The 16,759-nt window shown below is 43.9% G+C and overlaps 1 protein-coding gene across 1 annotated transcript; it reads left to right on the forward strand.

Annotated features, from left to right (window-relative positions):
- The first annotated feature begins 407 nt into the window (after positions 1-407).
- LOC111963424 (calmodulin-1) lies at positions 408-14,788 on the forward strand. Its single transcript, XM_023986853.2, has 6 exons — positions 408-576; positions 6,292-6,322; positions 10,274-10,417; positions 13,236-13,342; positions 13,510-13,645; positions 14,170-14,788. The coding sequence occupies exons 1-6, from the start codon at positions 574-576 to the stop codon at positions 14,196-14,198; spliced, it is 450 nt and encodes a 149-aa protein (XP_023842621.1). The 5' UTR covers positions 408-573; the 3' UTR covers positions 14,199-14,788.
- The last annotated feature ends 1,971 nt before the right edge of the window (positions 14,789-16,759 follow it).

Here is a 16,759-nt window from a genome sequence, read left to right on the forward strand (position 1 = left end):
ATGTATTGTTGTTTCTACCTTTGTGCTGTTGTCTGTGCCCAAAAATGTGTGTACCTTGTTTTGTGTTGCTACCATGTTGTTGTCATATTGTGTTGCTTTCATGCTGTGTTGTCATGTGTTGCTGCCATGCTATGTTGTTGTCTTAGYTCTCTCTTTTTGTAGTGTTGTGTTGTTTCTCTTGTCGTGATGTGTGTTTTGTCCTAWTTTTTTATTTAATAGATTTTTTATTTTTAATCCCACCCCCCTTCCCCGCAGGAAGCCGTCATTGTTAATAAGAATGTGTTCTTAACTGACTTGTGTAGTTAAATAAAGGCTTTTTTTAAATACAAAAAATAACAACTCTGTCAGGCAAGTTTTCTGAGAAGGGAGGGTGGGAGGGATACATGCTGCCTGTCCTGCAGTGGGAAAATGCGGAAGTGAGTGAGGAGGGTTTTCAGCGGCGGAGGAATACACCYAGCTATATAGACAGAGATCGCGAGAGATACACACCTTCAACCCATCAGTAGAGGTCCCGGGAACTGGTCAATCTCGTAGTCTAGTTTTAGAAAACTAACACATTCAGCGCCGACAGACATGGTGAGTATTATATCATSTGCTACGTTGGAAATATTATTTTTAATGAAATGTAATTTAAGCAAGCAATGGTAAGGTTTCCTCGTTGCATGAATGCATGCTTTTCCTGCAGAGGAAGATTCGCGTGAACCGTTGAGTGACGGTCGGAGTGATCGTGCGTCGACGCTAGCTTGTCAGATTTTTGGGTGTTACATTATTGATTATAGGATCCTTCCTACAATTCATATCCATTGCTGATTGTGTTTTTGATGGACCGATATTTAAGAKGAATGATGATAACTCAAAGTATATCTTTGTCTGATGATCGAGGCAATTACTTCATGTCAGCGAGCCAGACCTGACTCCATGCGCCCGTGAAACAGTAGCATTTTACGGTTTTAATGTTAAACAAAACCCGTGTACTGAGCCGGTAATGGAACGTGTTAAGATTCTGTAACATAATATATGTGTAATATAGAATGTGGGCATTCCAATTTTGATCAAAATAAAGCTGAAAAACCATTGAGATTTATATKTTTTCCACATGTACAAGCGGACCGCTCAATGCAGCGAACAAATATCTGTTGATGCGGTTCGAGGGAGCAGTGCATACGATCTACCGCTGTACCTACCGTACACCCGCCCCCTTAAAATCACTGTAATTCAGAATTATATACAATATTCCAGGAATTTGACAAGATATTGCGTTTATATTAGGCCACTATGACCCAGCASTTCACCAGATCGTGTATCATTTTTACTATGATCAGTCTTTTTCAGGTTCTATTACAGTTGTATGATGTAGAATGCATAGTTTKATTTATTTTTCTGCCTCAGGAGACATTAGGGAGAAACCACATCTATGGAATTAAAGTCTACATCTTTGCAATATTAATGGAGTTTGATTCATGCTGTCTGRCACTTTTTTTTCTATGGTAATTACAAATAATTTATAGACTTGTTATAGGATTTCTAAACACTAATGGCTTCAATTTGATCGAAAATGTTATCTCTGTGACATTCTTGTATACTATTTGTCAGGTCGAAAGTGATATGGTACTCTTGGACTAACTGTAGCTTCCCTATCTCTGACATGACATCTCTGGCATGTTTGATTTATGCCTTGGTCTTACCACTTTTTATACACAGATGATCTACATTGTTCCATATATCATGTTGTTTTTCAGTTAGTAATTACCATTGTCACAGGAGGTTCAACCTCCAAGATACTTTTCTATCGCCTGTCTCTATGGGAGGGATTGGGTTGTATAGCAGCGGGAGAACAGCGTTAAAACATGAATCTCAAAGTAAGTTATGTTCTTGTGCTCAATGCACACATTGTTTCTCCAAAAGCATGGAAGTAATGTCTCCACCAATGTGGGGATTACAAAGCTATGGATTGTAGTCTCTGAATCAGTGTGTCCACTGTTTCGGCCCTCACTCGAATGTTTGATTGGTTGTGGTGGACAATCATAAGAAGGAATCTTTTTAGATGTGTGTTGCTGTGCTGTGAAGGCGTGTACTAAAAGGTTGTGTCGACTCCACTCCCCTGCTCTCGTCTGTAGTAATGCCTCAGCAGATGGGTGGGTCCCCTGCTCTTGTCTGTAGTAATGCCTCAGCAGATGGGTGGGTCCTCTGCTCTCTGCTGTAGTTGTGGGGACATTGACCCTGCCCCGCTCTAAATCAAATCACATTTTCAAATGTATTGGTCACGCCACAGGATCCTGCTGTGTGCCCTAACAAGGAAATGAACGTGCTAGAAGACAGCCCCAGTGTATTGAGCTGATTTGCTCTATCGGAGTTAGTGCAATGGCCTTTTCTACATGGAGTCACCACACTATCTGACTGGATTCTTGTTATTCTCGCTTTACTGGCACGGAATGGCCACAACCTTCATGTTATTATAAATGCAGGGTGCCTGACAGCCTTGGCAGTGCCAGGGGGGGTGCTTGTCTGTCTAGGCCTACCATTCTGTAACAATAAGTTACAAATTCAACAATAAGCAGCATAACCAATTGATGTCGATGTGCTGAATATTGCTGCAAGAGATTTATGAGCAAGGTTGGGTGGAGGCTATATGAATCTATAGACGATGACTAGGCACAATATCACTGCACATGATGTTACATGCTCATATGTAGGGGTAGTGTCTGATTAACTCCATCCCTCTGCTGTAGCCCTATGTTGGAGTCTGGTGCAAAGCATCACTTCTCATTTCTGAGATGTTGTACATTGTCCCTGTTCTAATAAACTTAAATAAAAGTGGAGCTCCAGTCATGTGGGCAGACAGACACAGATGCACACAAATGGGACATAGCGGTCACAGGAAGCCCTCACTCCCAATCCTCTGTGTGTCACTACACTACCACCACATGGCCCTCAGGGACCACTTGTCAATGTGATGTGAAAGTGGCAATACCACGCTGTAGCAGCTATGGTGTTTTTAGGTCTCTGGGCCAGGATAGCATATCAGCAGCTATGGTGTTTTTAGGTCTCTGGGCCAGGATAGCATATCAGCAGCTATGGTGTTTTTAGGTCTCTGGGCCAGGATAGGATAGCTTGCAGCTATGGTGTTTTTAGGTCTCTGGGCCAGGATAGGATAGCTGCAGCTATGGTGTTTTTAGGTCTCTGGGCCAGGATAGGATAGCTGCAGCTATGGCAGCAAGCGGTGCTCTCTCATACCGAGGTTGTGCATTTCTTGCAAATCCAGGCCAGATTTCTGGCAGCCATGTGTGTTGGGGTCTCGTTCCCTGCCCGAGGGGCCAGAGAGAGGGAGGTCCTGGCTGTGTTTCAGCAGTGCCTCATGCTATAGGCTGGGGTTACAGTGGGCTGGCCCTGAGGATCCAGTAGGGTGAGGAGCAGGAGGAGGACCTCCCTTCTGGGCACACTGCCAGAGAATGCTGCTGCTGCCACTGCTCAAGGAACCCATCAGAGGGAGAGGGAGGGAGAGAGATAGAGGGAGCCACAGACAAGACAAAAAGTACAGTACAGGACCGGGAAAGAGAGTACAAACATACAGAGGTAAAGAGAGGTGTAGGTAATACCAGAGAAACAAACATGCAAGTAAAGACAAACCGATAATGCCAAAGTAAAGATGGGTGAAGGCCTACAGGTTCAGGGAGAGAGAAAGAGGCTAAGGGCCTAAGGATGGTTCAGAGAAAAACAAAGCCATTGTATAGCTTAGCCCTAAATGAAAGCCAATGTATCACAGTGAGGTACCGTGTTTCCACTAGGATTTTCTTCAACAGCAAAGGGGTATGCAGCGGWTTGGTTCATCTTGTGGGGCACTTAGCCGTCAGCTTAAGCATCTAGCCTCTCTGACCCTGGATGCTCTGGCTCTGTCGTCTGTCCAACTAGCCTGGCAGGGGACCCTAAGCATCATGTGACCAGGCCCTAATCACGGAAATTATCCTTCAGACCCCCTCGTTGGTTTTTGTAACTGTACCACTGCGCTGACAGTCCGTATTGTGGTCGGCGGGGTGGCGAAAAGCAAAACACGATACATTAACCCCAGAGCTTCTGATGAAACGTCCCATGTGGAAGTTAGGATTCCCAAAGATATCCAATACAGACAGCAGCCCCAATGTTCGATTGCTGCTACAGTACAGGGGAGGTAGCCAGTCAGTCACATCACTCCATCACTGCCACAGTACCRCAGGCTTCAGGTCAGGTAAACCCTGCTTCTTTATCAGTCTAGTCCTCCTCTCTGTCTGGTGCTTAGTTCAGCCAGCTGAGCCCCACTCACAGAGACTTGACACAGCTCCCCACGYCTAGCAGCCAGAGACCTGACCTGCACAGCTCCAGTCATCGACAGGCAGGCTGAGGAGCCCGAGGAGAACCATGTTGCCCAAGAAGGCACCCTGCTACCAGGACGATGACCTGGTTTCTCTGTCCATGGTATATGAGCTTCTGGACCAGCAGCAGTTCTTCTATAAAGAGTTGATTGAGCAGCAGGAGAGGAACTACAAGTCCTTCCTGCAGATGCTGGTGGACTTTACCAATAGTCGCATCGATAGCGTGGTCAAAGAGGTACAGGACATGAAGAATGGTTTGCAGATCACCAAGACCGAGCTGGGGGACGTCAGGCGCCAGGGCAACATGAACACCAAGCGTGCGGAGTGCCTGGCCGAGGGGCTMGTGATGGTGCGAGAGGCCATGGATGTCGTCCCCTCCAAGGCCGGGGGGTCCAATGGGAAGCCCAAGAAGGGTAATCTACTTCTGGACAGCAAGCCAGCAGATACCTGGCAGGACCAGCCTAAGGCAAAGAGGCTGGTGGCCGACCTGACCGACCTGCATTTTGACGAGTTTCAGGTCCCAACGCTCTGCTATGCCTTCTCTATGAGTGATGGGGAAGCTGAAATTGGTTGAATACTGTATGAGTGATCTGATGGGGTAGCTGCTGTGGTGTGCTCCGGTTACTGTATGAGTGGTGGTGGGAACGAAGATAGTAGAACAGGCTCTAATTTTGGACAGTTCTCTTTAGTAGACGTGTAGAGTGAGAGCAGATTTTGTGGGGAACATGGCTGGTTGGGTGTGAAGTGTTCTCTAAATGTGACTACCAGTGTCTTTACTGTCCTCATTCATTGTGTGTGTTTACTGTAGGCATATATTAAATTAAAATGGGAAATGTGTCCGGCATACCTCCGTAGAGGGAGGTGAGGAGGTTTCATCCCGATGTGATCATTGCATTCATATCTCGTCAGCAGATGAGTCGTGTTGCTGAAATGTAAATATGAGATCCAATGTGTGGTGACTCGTAGAGAACAACCGATAATATCGGCACGGACGATTTCCCCATTATAGCGCGAGCACACTGTTCTCTCGTGAAACTCCTGCAAGTAGGCCTATCTGGAGGCGAAACAAACGCACACCTGTTTAGGRGAGGTGCTGGCTAGCGGAGTWGAACACTTGAAAAAGAAAAGGAGAGCCGCACACTAGGAGCTCAGAAGCAATAATTTAATAACCAATGTTTTGACCGACAAGCTMTCTTCATCAGGGTATAATGTTCAGTAGGCCTAACATGGACCCAAATGAAAGGGAAACTGTTTGTCATGTGTAGCCTCAAAGACCACTGGAATCAGCCAAAACAAGCTCAATAACTCAATGCATGCATACACTCCTATTGAATATGATTTCACCTGACCCATCTTGATTTACCCAGTTTATCAAGAGATTGATCATTTTAAATAGATTACCGTTATGTAGTTGTTGTTGTTGTTAAAAATAAAGTCAAATACATTGCYTGGTTGTATAATTGATTTGTTATTGCATACATGGTTGTCTCTGGAAAAAGTTAGTGTAAACATTTTATTATTTATTATCGGCATAAAGTATTGTCCATGGACCTCCTTGACCCGCAWAAATTGCCATTGGTTGTTTTCTAGGGATGAGCAGAGCGGCAGAGGAACCAATCAACATGCATGTTAAACTGCTGTGCAATGATTGGCCTGGCCTCTCCTCCGTTGCATTGTTGTGCACTGTAACTTAACAGCACAGACAGACAGGGTGTCTTCTCCATCAGGTTACTGTATTCTCTGCTCTGCCTTAGCTGGATCGTTACCTTGGCTACATAATATCTGATCTGTTGCTCAGAGTTCACTGGCTAATATCTGCTGCTCAGAGGTGGGCTAGAATGGAAAAAGGAAGAAATTGGGCAGTTTTCTGTAGTGCTGCTTGTGTTCAGTCGTTAGCCAAAATACAATGGCATTGATCTTTTTTCCCCCCTCTTTCTGTCCTCAGGCCGACCAACTAACAGAGGAGCAGATTGCCGGTAAGCAGTTCAGCACACACACATTTGAGCTGTGTATGAATATTTAATGTGAGTGAGGCATGTCTGCTAGCTCCTGACCACTGATGAAAACATGACATTAGCATCATCACTAACGGCTACACAGTGGTAGACCAACGCGCGCACACAGAGGGACATTCCTGTGCTGTTGCCTCTTCAAAAAGTTGACGGAATATACAAATCACTTATGCATTTTGTTCATATCTTATGGTAATTATTTTGTAATAAGTTCAATACATTTAGTTAATTTCCTACCAAGTTGAATACATTTTTTAACATTGTTGAATTGCGTTTTAATGTCTGGATTTCATGATTCCAGCCGCGTTCTCCACAACGCAGATTTTATACGGCCCTAATAATGGGCAGATGCCTCACCAATGGCAGACAGAGACCTAGCAGACATACCTGTTGTTGACAAGACTTTTATCCGCTCACCTTTACAATTAACAAATGTAATCCTTTCAAGTCATTCCATAGCCCAGGAGGTCAAGCTTAGGTGTGATTATTACTGGTTGAAACCTTAACCTAATTAAGTAGCCTACACTCTTAGGAAAAAATACACTCTTAGGAAAAAAATATATATTTTGGAACCAAAAAGGGTTCTGTTGCTTTCATCTATGGAACCCCTAAAAGTGTATATACATAGAACCCTTTTATAGGGTTCTTTGATCGTAACCCGACGGGTTCTTCTTGACTGAACCAAAATTGGAATACAGAACCCTGTATGGTGACAATTATGGCTACTACTTGTAAATGGTAATAATTTTAGCTAAGAATATAATATAATAAACAATTAAATAATGGACAAAAGACCAGCATAATTTTTAGATTTTGTCGTTATATGCAAACATACTTTGGAAATATGCACTGGTAGCCAGTCTCTTTGTTTGAACGATTGCCCACGTCAGTCTTGGTACCAACTTTAGCTGACTCCTTTATGGAACAGCACAATATGTATTGGTTGTTGCCTGGCGGGCTCCTGGGAAGAAGAAAAAAGTWGCAAAAACATGAGTTAATCTACCAAAATGTAGACAAAATGCTATGCAGACATAATTTTTCTGATGTAGATTAGAAGAACAATTTACATGCAGTTGTCAGCAGCAGCAAAAYAGCAAAACATGGTGTGTTAAAAGTCATGTCATGATTAACTAGGCTATTGAATCACCAAGACTTATTATAAATAATTTAGATYCATACCTCTTCTCAGTCAGCCCACAGCCCATCACCTGCATTCAACAAGGGTCATCAGCAGTCTTCAGATGGCTTCATGAAACACAGTCCCCTCYTTTGACTCCATACTGAAATAAAGTWACATTTAGCTAATTGCCAATGTCAGGCTAGGTCTGTAGCTCTATTTGGCTTATTCCATAATGTTTATTTGCAAGCGTTAGCTCGCTAGCTTGTAAAGTGGCTAATAAAAGTAGCCTAGCTTTTTCCTGTCTGGCTAGATGGCTAGCTTACATACAGTGCTCAAATTCTAATAACTTTAGTTATCTAGCTATAGCTTATCATGTGACTTAAGCTTCATGTATTTGAATGAAATCATAAACTTTGCTTACCCTTTTTAATAAATGTAAAAAATAATGTGCTTATTTGTAAGCTACACTACATGACCGAAAGTATGTGGACACTCATCAAAAATCTCATTCCAATATCGTAGGCATTGATATGGCGTTGGTCCCCCCCCCCCTTTTGCTGCTATAACAGCCTCCACTCTTCTAGGAATGCTTTCCAGTAGATGTTGGGGACTTGCTTCCATTCATCCACAAGGCCTGGCTCGCAGTCGGCATTCCAATTCATCCCAAAGGTGTTTGATGGGGTTGAGGTCAAGGCTCTGTGCAGGCCAGTCAAGTTCTTTCACACTGATCTTGACAAACCATCTCTGTATGGACCTCGCTTTGTGCATGGGGGCATTGTCATGCTGAAATGAGAAAGGGCCTTCCCCATACTGTTGCCACAAAGTTGAAAGCACAGAATRYTCTAGAATGTGGACACCCCTTCAAATTAGTGGATTTGGCTATTTCAGCCACACCCGTTGCTGACAGGTGTAGACAATTGATTTCACAGCCATGKAATGTCCATAGAAAAACATTGGCATTGGAATGGCCTTACTGAAGAGCTCAGTTTGTCAAATTTGAAAAAATGTCTACAATTCTGATTTTGATTTGTCATTATGGGGTATTGTGTGTAGATTGATGGAACAAAACTATTTAATCCATTTTAGAATAAGGCTGTAACCTAACAAAATGTGAAAAAAATGTGACGTGGTCTGAATACATTCCAAGTGCACTGTACAACCCCAAAGAACCCTTTTTTTCAGAGTATAGATYAGATAAAAGTCAAATCAAAATGCACATGCGCCAAATACAACAGGTATGCTTACTTACAAGCCCTTAACCAAGAATGCAGTTTTCAGAAAAATATGTGTAAAGTAACAAATGATTAAAGAGCAGCAGAACAATAACAATAGCGAGGCTATATACAGGAGGTACAGGGGCACTATTTAGTCAAGGTAATTGAGATAATATGTACATGTAGGTAGTGTTAAAGMGATTATGCATAGATYATAAACAGAGTAGCAGCAGCATAAAAAAGGGGGACAGGCAATGCAAATAGTCTGGGAAGCCATTTGATTAGTTGTCTTAAAGCTTGGGGGTAGAAGCTGTTAAYAAGCCTTTTGGACCTAGACTTGGCRCTCCYGTACCACTTGCTGTGCGGTAGCAGAGAGAACTAGGGTGGCTGGAGTCTTTGACAATTTTTAGGGCCTTCCTCTGACACTGTCTGGTAMAGAGGTCCTGGATGGCAGGAAGCTTGGCCCCAGTGATGTARTGGGCRGTACGCACTACCCTCTGTAGTGCCTCYCGGTCGGAGGCCGAGCAGTTGCCATACCAGGCAGTGATGCAACCAGTTAGGATGCTCTCGATGGTGCAGCTGTAAAACCTTTTGAGGATCTGGGGACCCATGCCAAGCCTTTTCAGTCTCCTGWCGTGTGTTTGGACCATGATTAGTTTGTTGGTGATGTGGACACCAAGGAACGTGAAGCTCTCAACTTGCTCCACTACAGCTTCGTCGAWGAGAATGGGGTGTGCTCGGTCCTCCTTTTCCTGTAGTCCACAATCATCTCCTTTGTCTTGATCACGTCGAGGGAGAGGTTGTTGTCCTGGCARCACACGGCCAGGTCTCTGACCTCCCTTTAGGCTGTCTCATTGTTGTCGGTGATCAGGCCTACCACTTGTGTCATCGGCAAACTTAATGATGGTGTTGGAGTCGTGCCTGGCTGTGCAGTCATGAGTGAACAGGGAGTACAGGAGGGGACTGAGCACGCACCCCTGAGGGACCCTCGTGTTGAAGATCAGTGTGGCGGATGTGTTGTTGCCTACCCTTACCACCTGGGGGCGGCCCGACGGGAAGTCCAGGATCCAGTTGCAGAGGGAGGTGTATAGTCCCAGGGTACTTAGCTTAGTGATGTGCTTTGAGGGCACTAATTTCCCTGTCTCTTATACACATCTAGATGTGTATAAGAGACAGCAGTTGCAGAGGGAGGTGTATAGTCCCAGGGTACTTAGCTTAGTGATGTGCTTTGAGGGCACTATGGTGTTGAATGCTGAGCTGTAGTCAATGAAAAGCACTCTCACGTAGGTGTTCCTTTTGTCCAGGTGGGAAAGGGCAGTGTGGAGTGCAATAGAGACTGCATCATCTGTGGATCTGTTGGGGCGGTATGCAAATTGGAGTGGGTCTAGGGTTTCTGGGATAATGATGTTGATGTGAGCAATGACCAGCCTTTCAAAGCACTTCATGGCTACAGACGTGAGTGCTACGGGCCGGTGACTAATTGTCTAATCAAGTTTTTACTGTAGCTCAGATGTGATATTTTTCCTTGTATTTATTTTGGACACACAAATAGGCTAACTGTTGCTATCTTATTTTCTGCAGAGTTCAAGGAGGCATTCTCCTTGTTCGATAAGGACGGCGACGGCACCATCACAACCAAAGAGCTGGGCACTGTGATGAGGTCGCTGGGACAGAACCCCACAGAGGCTGAGCTGCAGGACATGATCAACGAGGTCGATGCTGATGGTGAGTTCCGCCTGCTGGGGTCCAGCAGTGTAGGGTGAAGTTGCCCCAGATGCTGATCTTGGTTCAATTTATCATTTTCACCTGTAATGGTTAGGATTGGGGGAGGGGAAGCTGATCCTAAGTCTATACCTATGGGGAAACTTCACCCTGGAGTGTGMCRWACTAGGGTTGTAAAGTTATTAGGTTTTCCAGAAATCCTAGGTGGTGGATTCCTGGAATAGGGTGGGAATCCTCCAACTGGGATTTCTGGAGAAGCTGGGAATGTAAGTAAGGAGTGGCAGAAGTACTACTCTATTTCCTTGGGCTGTGTGTCGGTTCAGTCACTATAGAGTTAACCAGCATGTAGTCCTAAAAAAAACATAACCTCTGGTTCGTTCAGCCATTCCTATGGTGAAAGAATAGGGTTTTGGGTTAAACGCTGAAAATAAGGTCTGAGGTTAACACAGGCTTAGGAGATCTTATACGTTTTTCTCTGAGATATCAGTCAACATGACCTTTTATGAATTATGAGGCCTTTTATGTGCTTTTTTTGATTACATAAATCTTTCAAAATTCACTAAGTTACTTTAGCTGATGAAGATTATCTCATTGATCAAATTTTATAAGCTCTCCTAAGCCTGTGATTAACACAGACCTTATTTTCACAGTGTATCCAAAAACCCTACAAAAACTAAACTTTCCCATAGGTTTTATCCAACAAACCATGGTGGAGTTGGTGCCTACAAAAAGATGTCATTACTATTGCTCTCTATACTACTATCCCTTCTGGAAGTCAACCTGATGGTGATGAGTAGTGATTCTTATTGACCAGTTATTGATAGAGTTCTTGATGCGTTTATCCACGGCCTAACTTGTGTTAGTGCTTGGACTGGAAGTGTTCTCATTGAACACCATGTCTCCTCTCTGACTGTCTGTCACTATCTAGGTCAGGCAGACCGAGCGACTGGCTGCAACAAAGCCAGTTAAATAACCGCAGTAGGTAATAATGGCCTAGTGAAATCCATGACATAATCCACTCTGAGCTCTGCTCTGCTGGGCTGTACATTCTCTGAGGCCCCACGGCCCAGGGAAATAGTTCACATCAGCTGTGGTAGACCCTGCCTACACACAAACAACAGTAGCAGTCCATTTATTCACACACTGGGGAAGGTGGAACAGCCAGTCTGTGCATTATACGGCCSTATGTAAGTAATGGAATAGTCAGACACACACACACTAGGGACATGCAGAGTGGAGAACAGAACAGACGTGCATTGATTCACTGGGGAACTGTATGTCAGCCATGTACCACCAGGGGAGGGGACAGCTGTGTGCTCAGGAGAWCAGTCTTCCCCAGGAATCACACACATGGTCTCACACTTAAACAGCTGAGGGCTGTACCTGGAGACCTCTTGGTTACACACACACACCCTCCTGACGAGCCCAGACTAATCCAGGTTAATTATGATCGGTGTGAGTGTCTTCTCCAAAGGGTTTAGCCAGGCCCTGGAAATACACTGAAGGTGTGCTATTTTTCTGGGGGGGGGGTTTCACACAAAACAATTTAGGCAGCATGGATCTCGATGCAAACGGGAAATTGATTGTCTCTGCTGTAACTAAGAAGCTTGATCATGCCATCTAGCCACTTGGCTAGCAAGTTAGCAAACCAACTGCATAGCTAGTGCCCTGAGCTGAGTATAAGTTATTTGGCACATCTTAAGGTAGTTAACTTAGAGTTATAAGCAGTGGCGTCGCACGCATCCCGCAGCCTCCGCAAGGCGAGGGAGTCCCCCAAACTCAAAATATTATAATATATATATTTTTTTTACAGTATTGATAATCATACTGTTTACGTGTAAATACCATATACTGGGGTATTGCCCTGTATATGTAATGGAATAGTCACACACACACACACACACACACACACACATACTAGGGACATGCAGAGTGGAGAACAGAACAGAACAGACTTGCATTGATTCACTGGGGAACTGTATGTCAGCCATGTACCACCAGGGGAGGGGACAGCTGTGTGCTCAGGAGATCAATCTTCCCCAGGAATCACACACATGATCACACACTCAAACAGCTGAGGGCTGCAGGGATTTTTCAGCCATTGGAATACTTGGGCCTAATAGTTTTGTTTTGGGACGCTTAAGTCGAAACAATGTATAAAAATAAATTAAAAGGGGGGGGGTAGAAAAACGTTTCAATGTAAACGGCTAAAACCAGATATAAAGTATGTAGAAAAGATAATGGACTTAGTTTTTTATAATATAACCTTTGAGAAGTAACAATCACTTAAATAAAATCTAGTCAGTGAGAATTAGAAAAATTCCAAAAACAATGAWTTTAGAAGTATTGATTTTTATGTTTGAGCAAAATAACACCGCATTAGCCATGGCAAAATGCATAGAATTGCAGGAAATTTGCTTAAACATGCCTAAATGTCTCTACACTACCAAGATGGGGGGGCCTCAAATGTTCTCAAATTCTGCCGCGCTGACTGCGCCCATTGGCATGCCCCCTGCCACGCCCACCACCTAAGCCCCTTTTTGATCAATAAAAAACCCTTCCTACGCCCCTTTAAAAATAAAAATAAAGTTATCCAGAAAAATCCCTCGACTGTACCTGGAGACCCTCCTATTACACTGTTGTAGTGGTCTACAGTACACAGCCCACTCTAGACAACGCATGGCCCATTGCAACTGGGGTTTTAATCCCAGATAAGTAACTATCAATTCTGCCTATCCACTTCTACTGGTCTCCCCCTTTCCAACGGTCTACAAAAAGCAAGCTAAACCCTCTCTCTCCACTTCCTCTCTCCATCTCCCAGGCAATGGAACCATTGACTTCCCAGAGTTCCTTACAATGATGGCCAGGAAAATGAAGGACACAGACAGCGAGGAGGAGATTCGCGAGGCGTTCCGGGTATTCGACAAGGTAAGGAGTGTGTGTGTGTGTGATTTTTATTTTATTTATTCACCTCATGTATACATTGCCACTTTGTTTGTCAAGCAGTATATGGTCAGTGATAGTCCCTTTGTAAAAGGCAGGTGTGTTTACTGTGAGGTCACACACTCACACACCTCACATCGTCTCCCCTGCAGGATGGGAATGGTTACATTAGTGCAGCAGAGCTCCGTCATGTCATGACAAACCTGGGAGAGAAGTTAACAGARGAGGAGGTCGATGAGATGATCAGAGAAGCCGACATCGACGGAGACGGACAGGTCAACTATGAAGGTAAGAAGAGGACAATGGAACTTTTCTCTCTCCCTARCTTGTTCTGCTGTGAGGGAGTGTACAGTAGTTCTCAGCAGTGTCCCTATTGGGGGCCTTGATTCAGGACAGCTGTCACCCACTCAGTCATCTTCACCATGCTACTGTACAGTAGAGCCAGTCTTTTGTTTCTACTGCTCCCCGCATCCCTTCTCTACAGCTCCAATCCACCTCTTCTCTCATCACTTTGTACTGCCTGATCCCCCTCTTCACTCTCATCCCTTTCTACCATCCTGAGCCCCCTGTTCTTTCTTATATAATTGGTCCATCTCTCTGTAATGGGATATTGGACTTARGTAAACAGTCTCCATGACCGATAACAGTTTAATTTGTTTTATGATCTGTATGTCTTGATTTGTCTGTGACAGACATGTTTTATTTAATTATGTCTGGATCTGTGAAGTGTAATTGCTGGTTTGATCAGTGGTTGGTTGGTTTCTGTTCGTTCTCATGTCTATTTTGTTTTTGCTTTGCTCTTTTGTCCACAGAATTTGTACAAATGATGACAGCAAAATGAAGCTCTCCTACCCTTCTCCTGGCCTCCTTAGAAGACAAAAAAAAAATCAGTCACATGTTTTACTTACCTCTTGCAAAAATCATACTGTTTCTGTATAGAAAACATAACTGAATGTTGAAAAATGACAAATCTGTCCACATAAAATAAGTTTAAAAAATTAAGCAAAAACAAATGATCTGCATGTACTGGTTAGTGGTCCTGTCCCCAAAGATGAGTTTAGACATCAGTAATAAGATAAATAATACCTGTAAACAAAATGTCAACAACTAAAGAAAGCACTTGGTGAACTGCCTATTGTTTCCAGTTGCTAGTGGTAATGTTTGGGCTGGCCATTTTATATTTTTCTCTGTTTCTGTTCTTCATGCATGCAGCTTGAGACTGGTGCCGCAGTCTGGCCAATGGGTTCACTCTGATTCCACAGCGGTGCCGTGGGTACCGTTGGTGGGTTTTGGTGCAGTCTATATTGCGAGACGAGCTCACAAGAGATAGGGATGGGGAGTCATACTAAACCACCGGAGGTTGGTGTACCTTAATTGGGGAGGATGGGCTTGTGATAATGGCTGGACCGGGATATGTGGAATGGTATCAAATGGCTCAAACACGTGGTTTCCATGTCTTTGATGCCATTCCATTCACTCCATTCCAGCCATTATTATGGGCCGTCCTCCCCTCAGCAGCCTCCACTGTACTAAACTCACATAGAGATGGAATTAATGGGACCTTTGCAGTTTGCTTAATTCATTACAAAAAATATTTTTAAGATGATGAACATTTACAAAATAAATACATTTAGAACTATGTTTGGCATGTTGGGAATATTTGGAGTTCTGTTTCCTTGTTGTGCGTGAAACTTTGGGTAGGATTCAAGGGTGGGAGGCGGGCTGGAGATCTTTTTACCTGCTAGGGGAAGTCTTTGTTTTTTGGCAAGGGAATGCGGATGTACTGTCAATGTTRCTCGACTCTGTCCATGGTTGTGTGTGGGTTTTGAGTGACCTACAGCGCATCATAGGGTCTTCAACACCAGAGTCTTCTCTAGACTGTTCATCTTGAGTTCAGTTTACCTTCATTCCAAGTTGTACATGCTAGTCTTTGATTATAATTTTTTTTTCAATAAAATACCATGAACTTAACCCTCCCACCCTTTACTTTGTGTGCTTTGTGCATGCACATCTGTRGGTTGCGATACTGAGTGAATTTGTATTACATTAGAATAGGACAGGTTTGATAATCCAAATGTCTCTCTTTGAAGATTCTGGCCTTTAACTTACTAACCTCAAAGTCTTAAGCCATGTATGGAATTGTTTTAAGATTGTCATACCAGGGATCATTTAGCTATTTGATTTAGAATTTTAGGACTCCTTTTGGTATAAAGCTAAAATATTGAATTTGGCCATTACTACTATAGCCCATAGAAACGCATTGAATAACAGATTCTTTAATGTCAAAAATGTATCATAAGGTTTTGAGGTGTCTGGCCTATATCTAGGAGATCTAAGAAAGCTCAGGAAATGTTGTTATTATTATTTTTTGACACCTATTTAACCCTTATTTTTGTTGGGATAAACCTACCTCCATACTTCCATTTGTTTTGTATGGGTTACCTTCAGATGAGTCCCGTGACACTTGTGGGGGTCGTAGAGCAAAACTGAGTGGGGTGATATTAGTTTGTAGCCCAAACGATTCGGATGCTACAGACAGAAGTTGGCACATCAGCGTTACGGGCTTCAGACGAGTCCAGTGGAACCGCTCGGCCACCTTCCACCYCAGATGCGGAAGGCCGACGTGGGCAGATGCGGTGGATTGAGATGCAACAAAAAAACATTAAACTGAAGATACATTTTTTTTTATGTTACTTAGATTCAATAGACTCTTAGGGATTTATTTTTATTTAACCTTTATTTAACTAGGAAAGTCCGTTAAGAACAAATTCAATATTTTACGATGARGGCCAACCCTGGCCAAACCCTCCCCTAACCCGGAAGACGCTYGGCGAATTGTGCGCCGCCCTATGGGATTCCCAATCACGGCCAGGTGTGATACAGCCCGAGATCGAACCAGGGTCTGTAGTGACACCTCTAGCATTGAGATGCAGTGCCTTAGACCGCTGCACCACTCGGGATTAATGCTCAACCTACCTCTTCACTGATATTTAATTACCCCATTCGGATAATTGCCAGGCCTATGATTTGATGACTCATCTAATTTTAGATAAAAAGATACAGCCCACGTTTCATCGTGTTATACCAGAAAGAGATCACTATCCAGGCAGTTAACAGTGGCTGAATGGATTGGTGTGAACCCCCTCGTCCCCCTCCATCCTATACCAGATGGTGACACGTTAGCTTGAAACTAATGGCTGTGCTCAAAGTCTAGCAACGATCCTGAGCGGAGCATGCTTCCCTTCCCAGTCAACCCAACGATCCTGAGCGGAGCATGCTTCGCTTCCCGGCCAACCCACGATCCCTGAGCGGAGCAATGCTTCCCTTCCCAACACGATCCTGAGCGGAGCATGCTTCCCTTCCCGGCCAACCCCAACGATCCTGAAGCGGAGCATGCTTCCC

Source organism: Salvelinus sp. IW2-2015, linkage group LG4q.2 (assembly GCF_002910315.2).
Source record: "Salvelinus sp. IW2-2015 linkage group LG4q.2, ASM291031v2, whole genome shotgun sequence".
In the NCBI taxonomy this organism is placed as follows: domain Eukaryota; kingdom Metazoa; phylum Chordata; class Actinopteri; order Salmoniformes; family Salmonidae; genus Salvelinus; species Salvelinus sp. IW2-2015.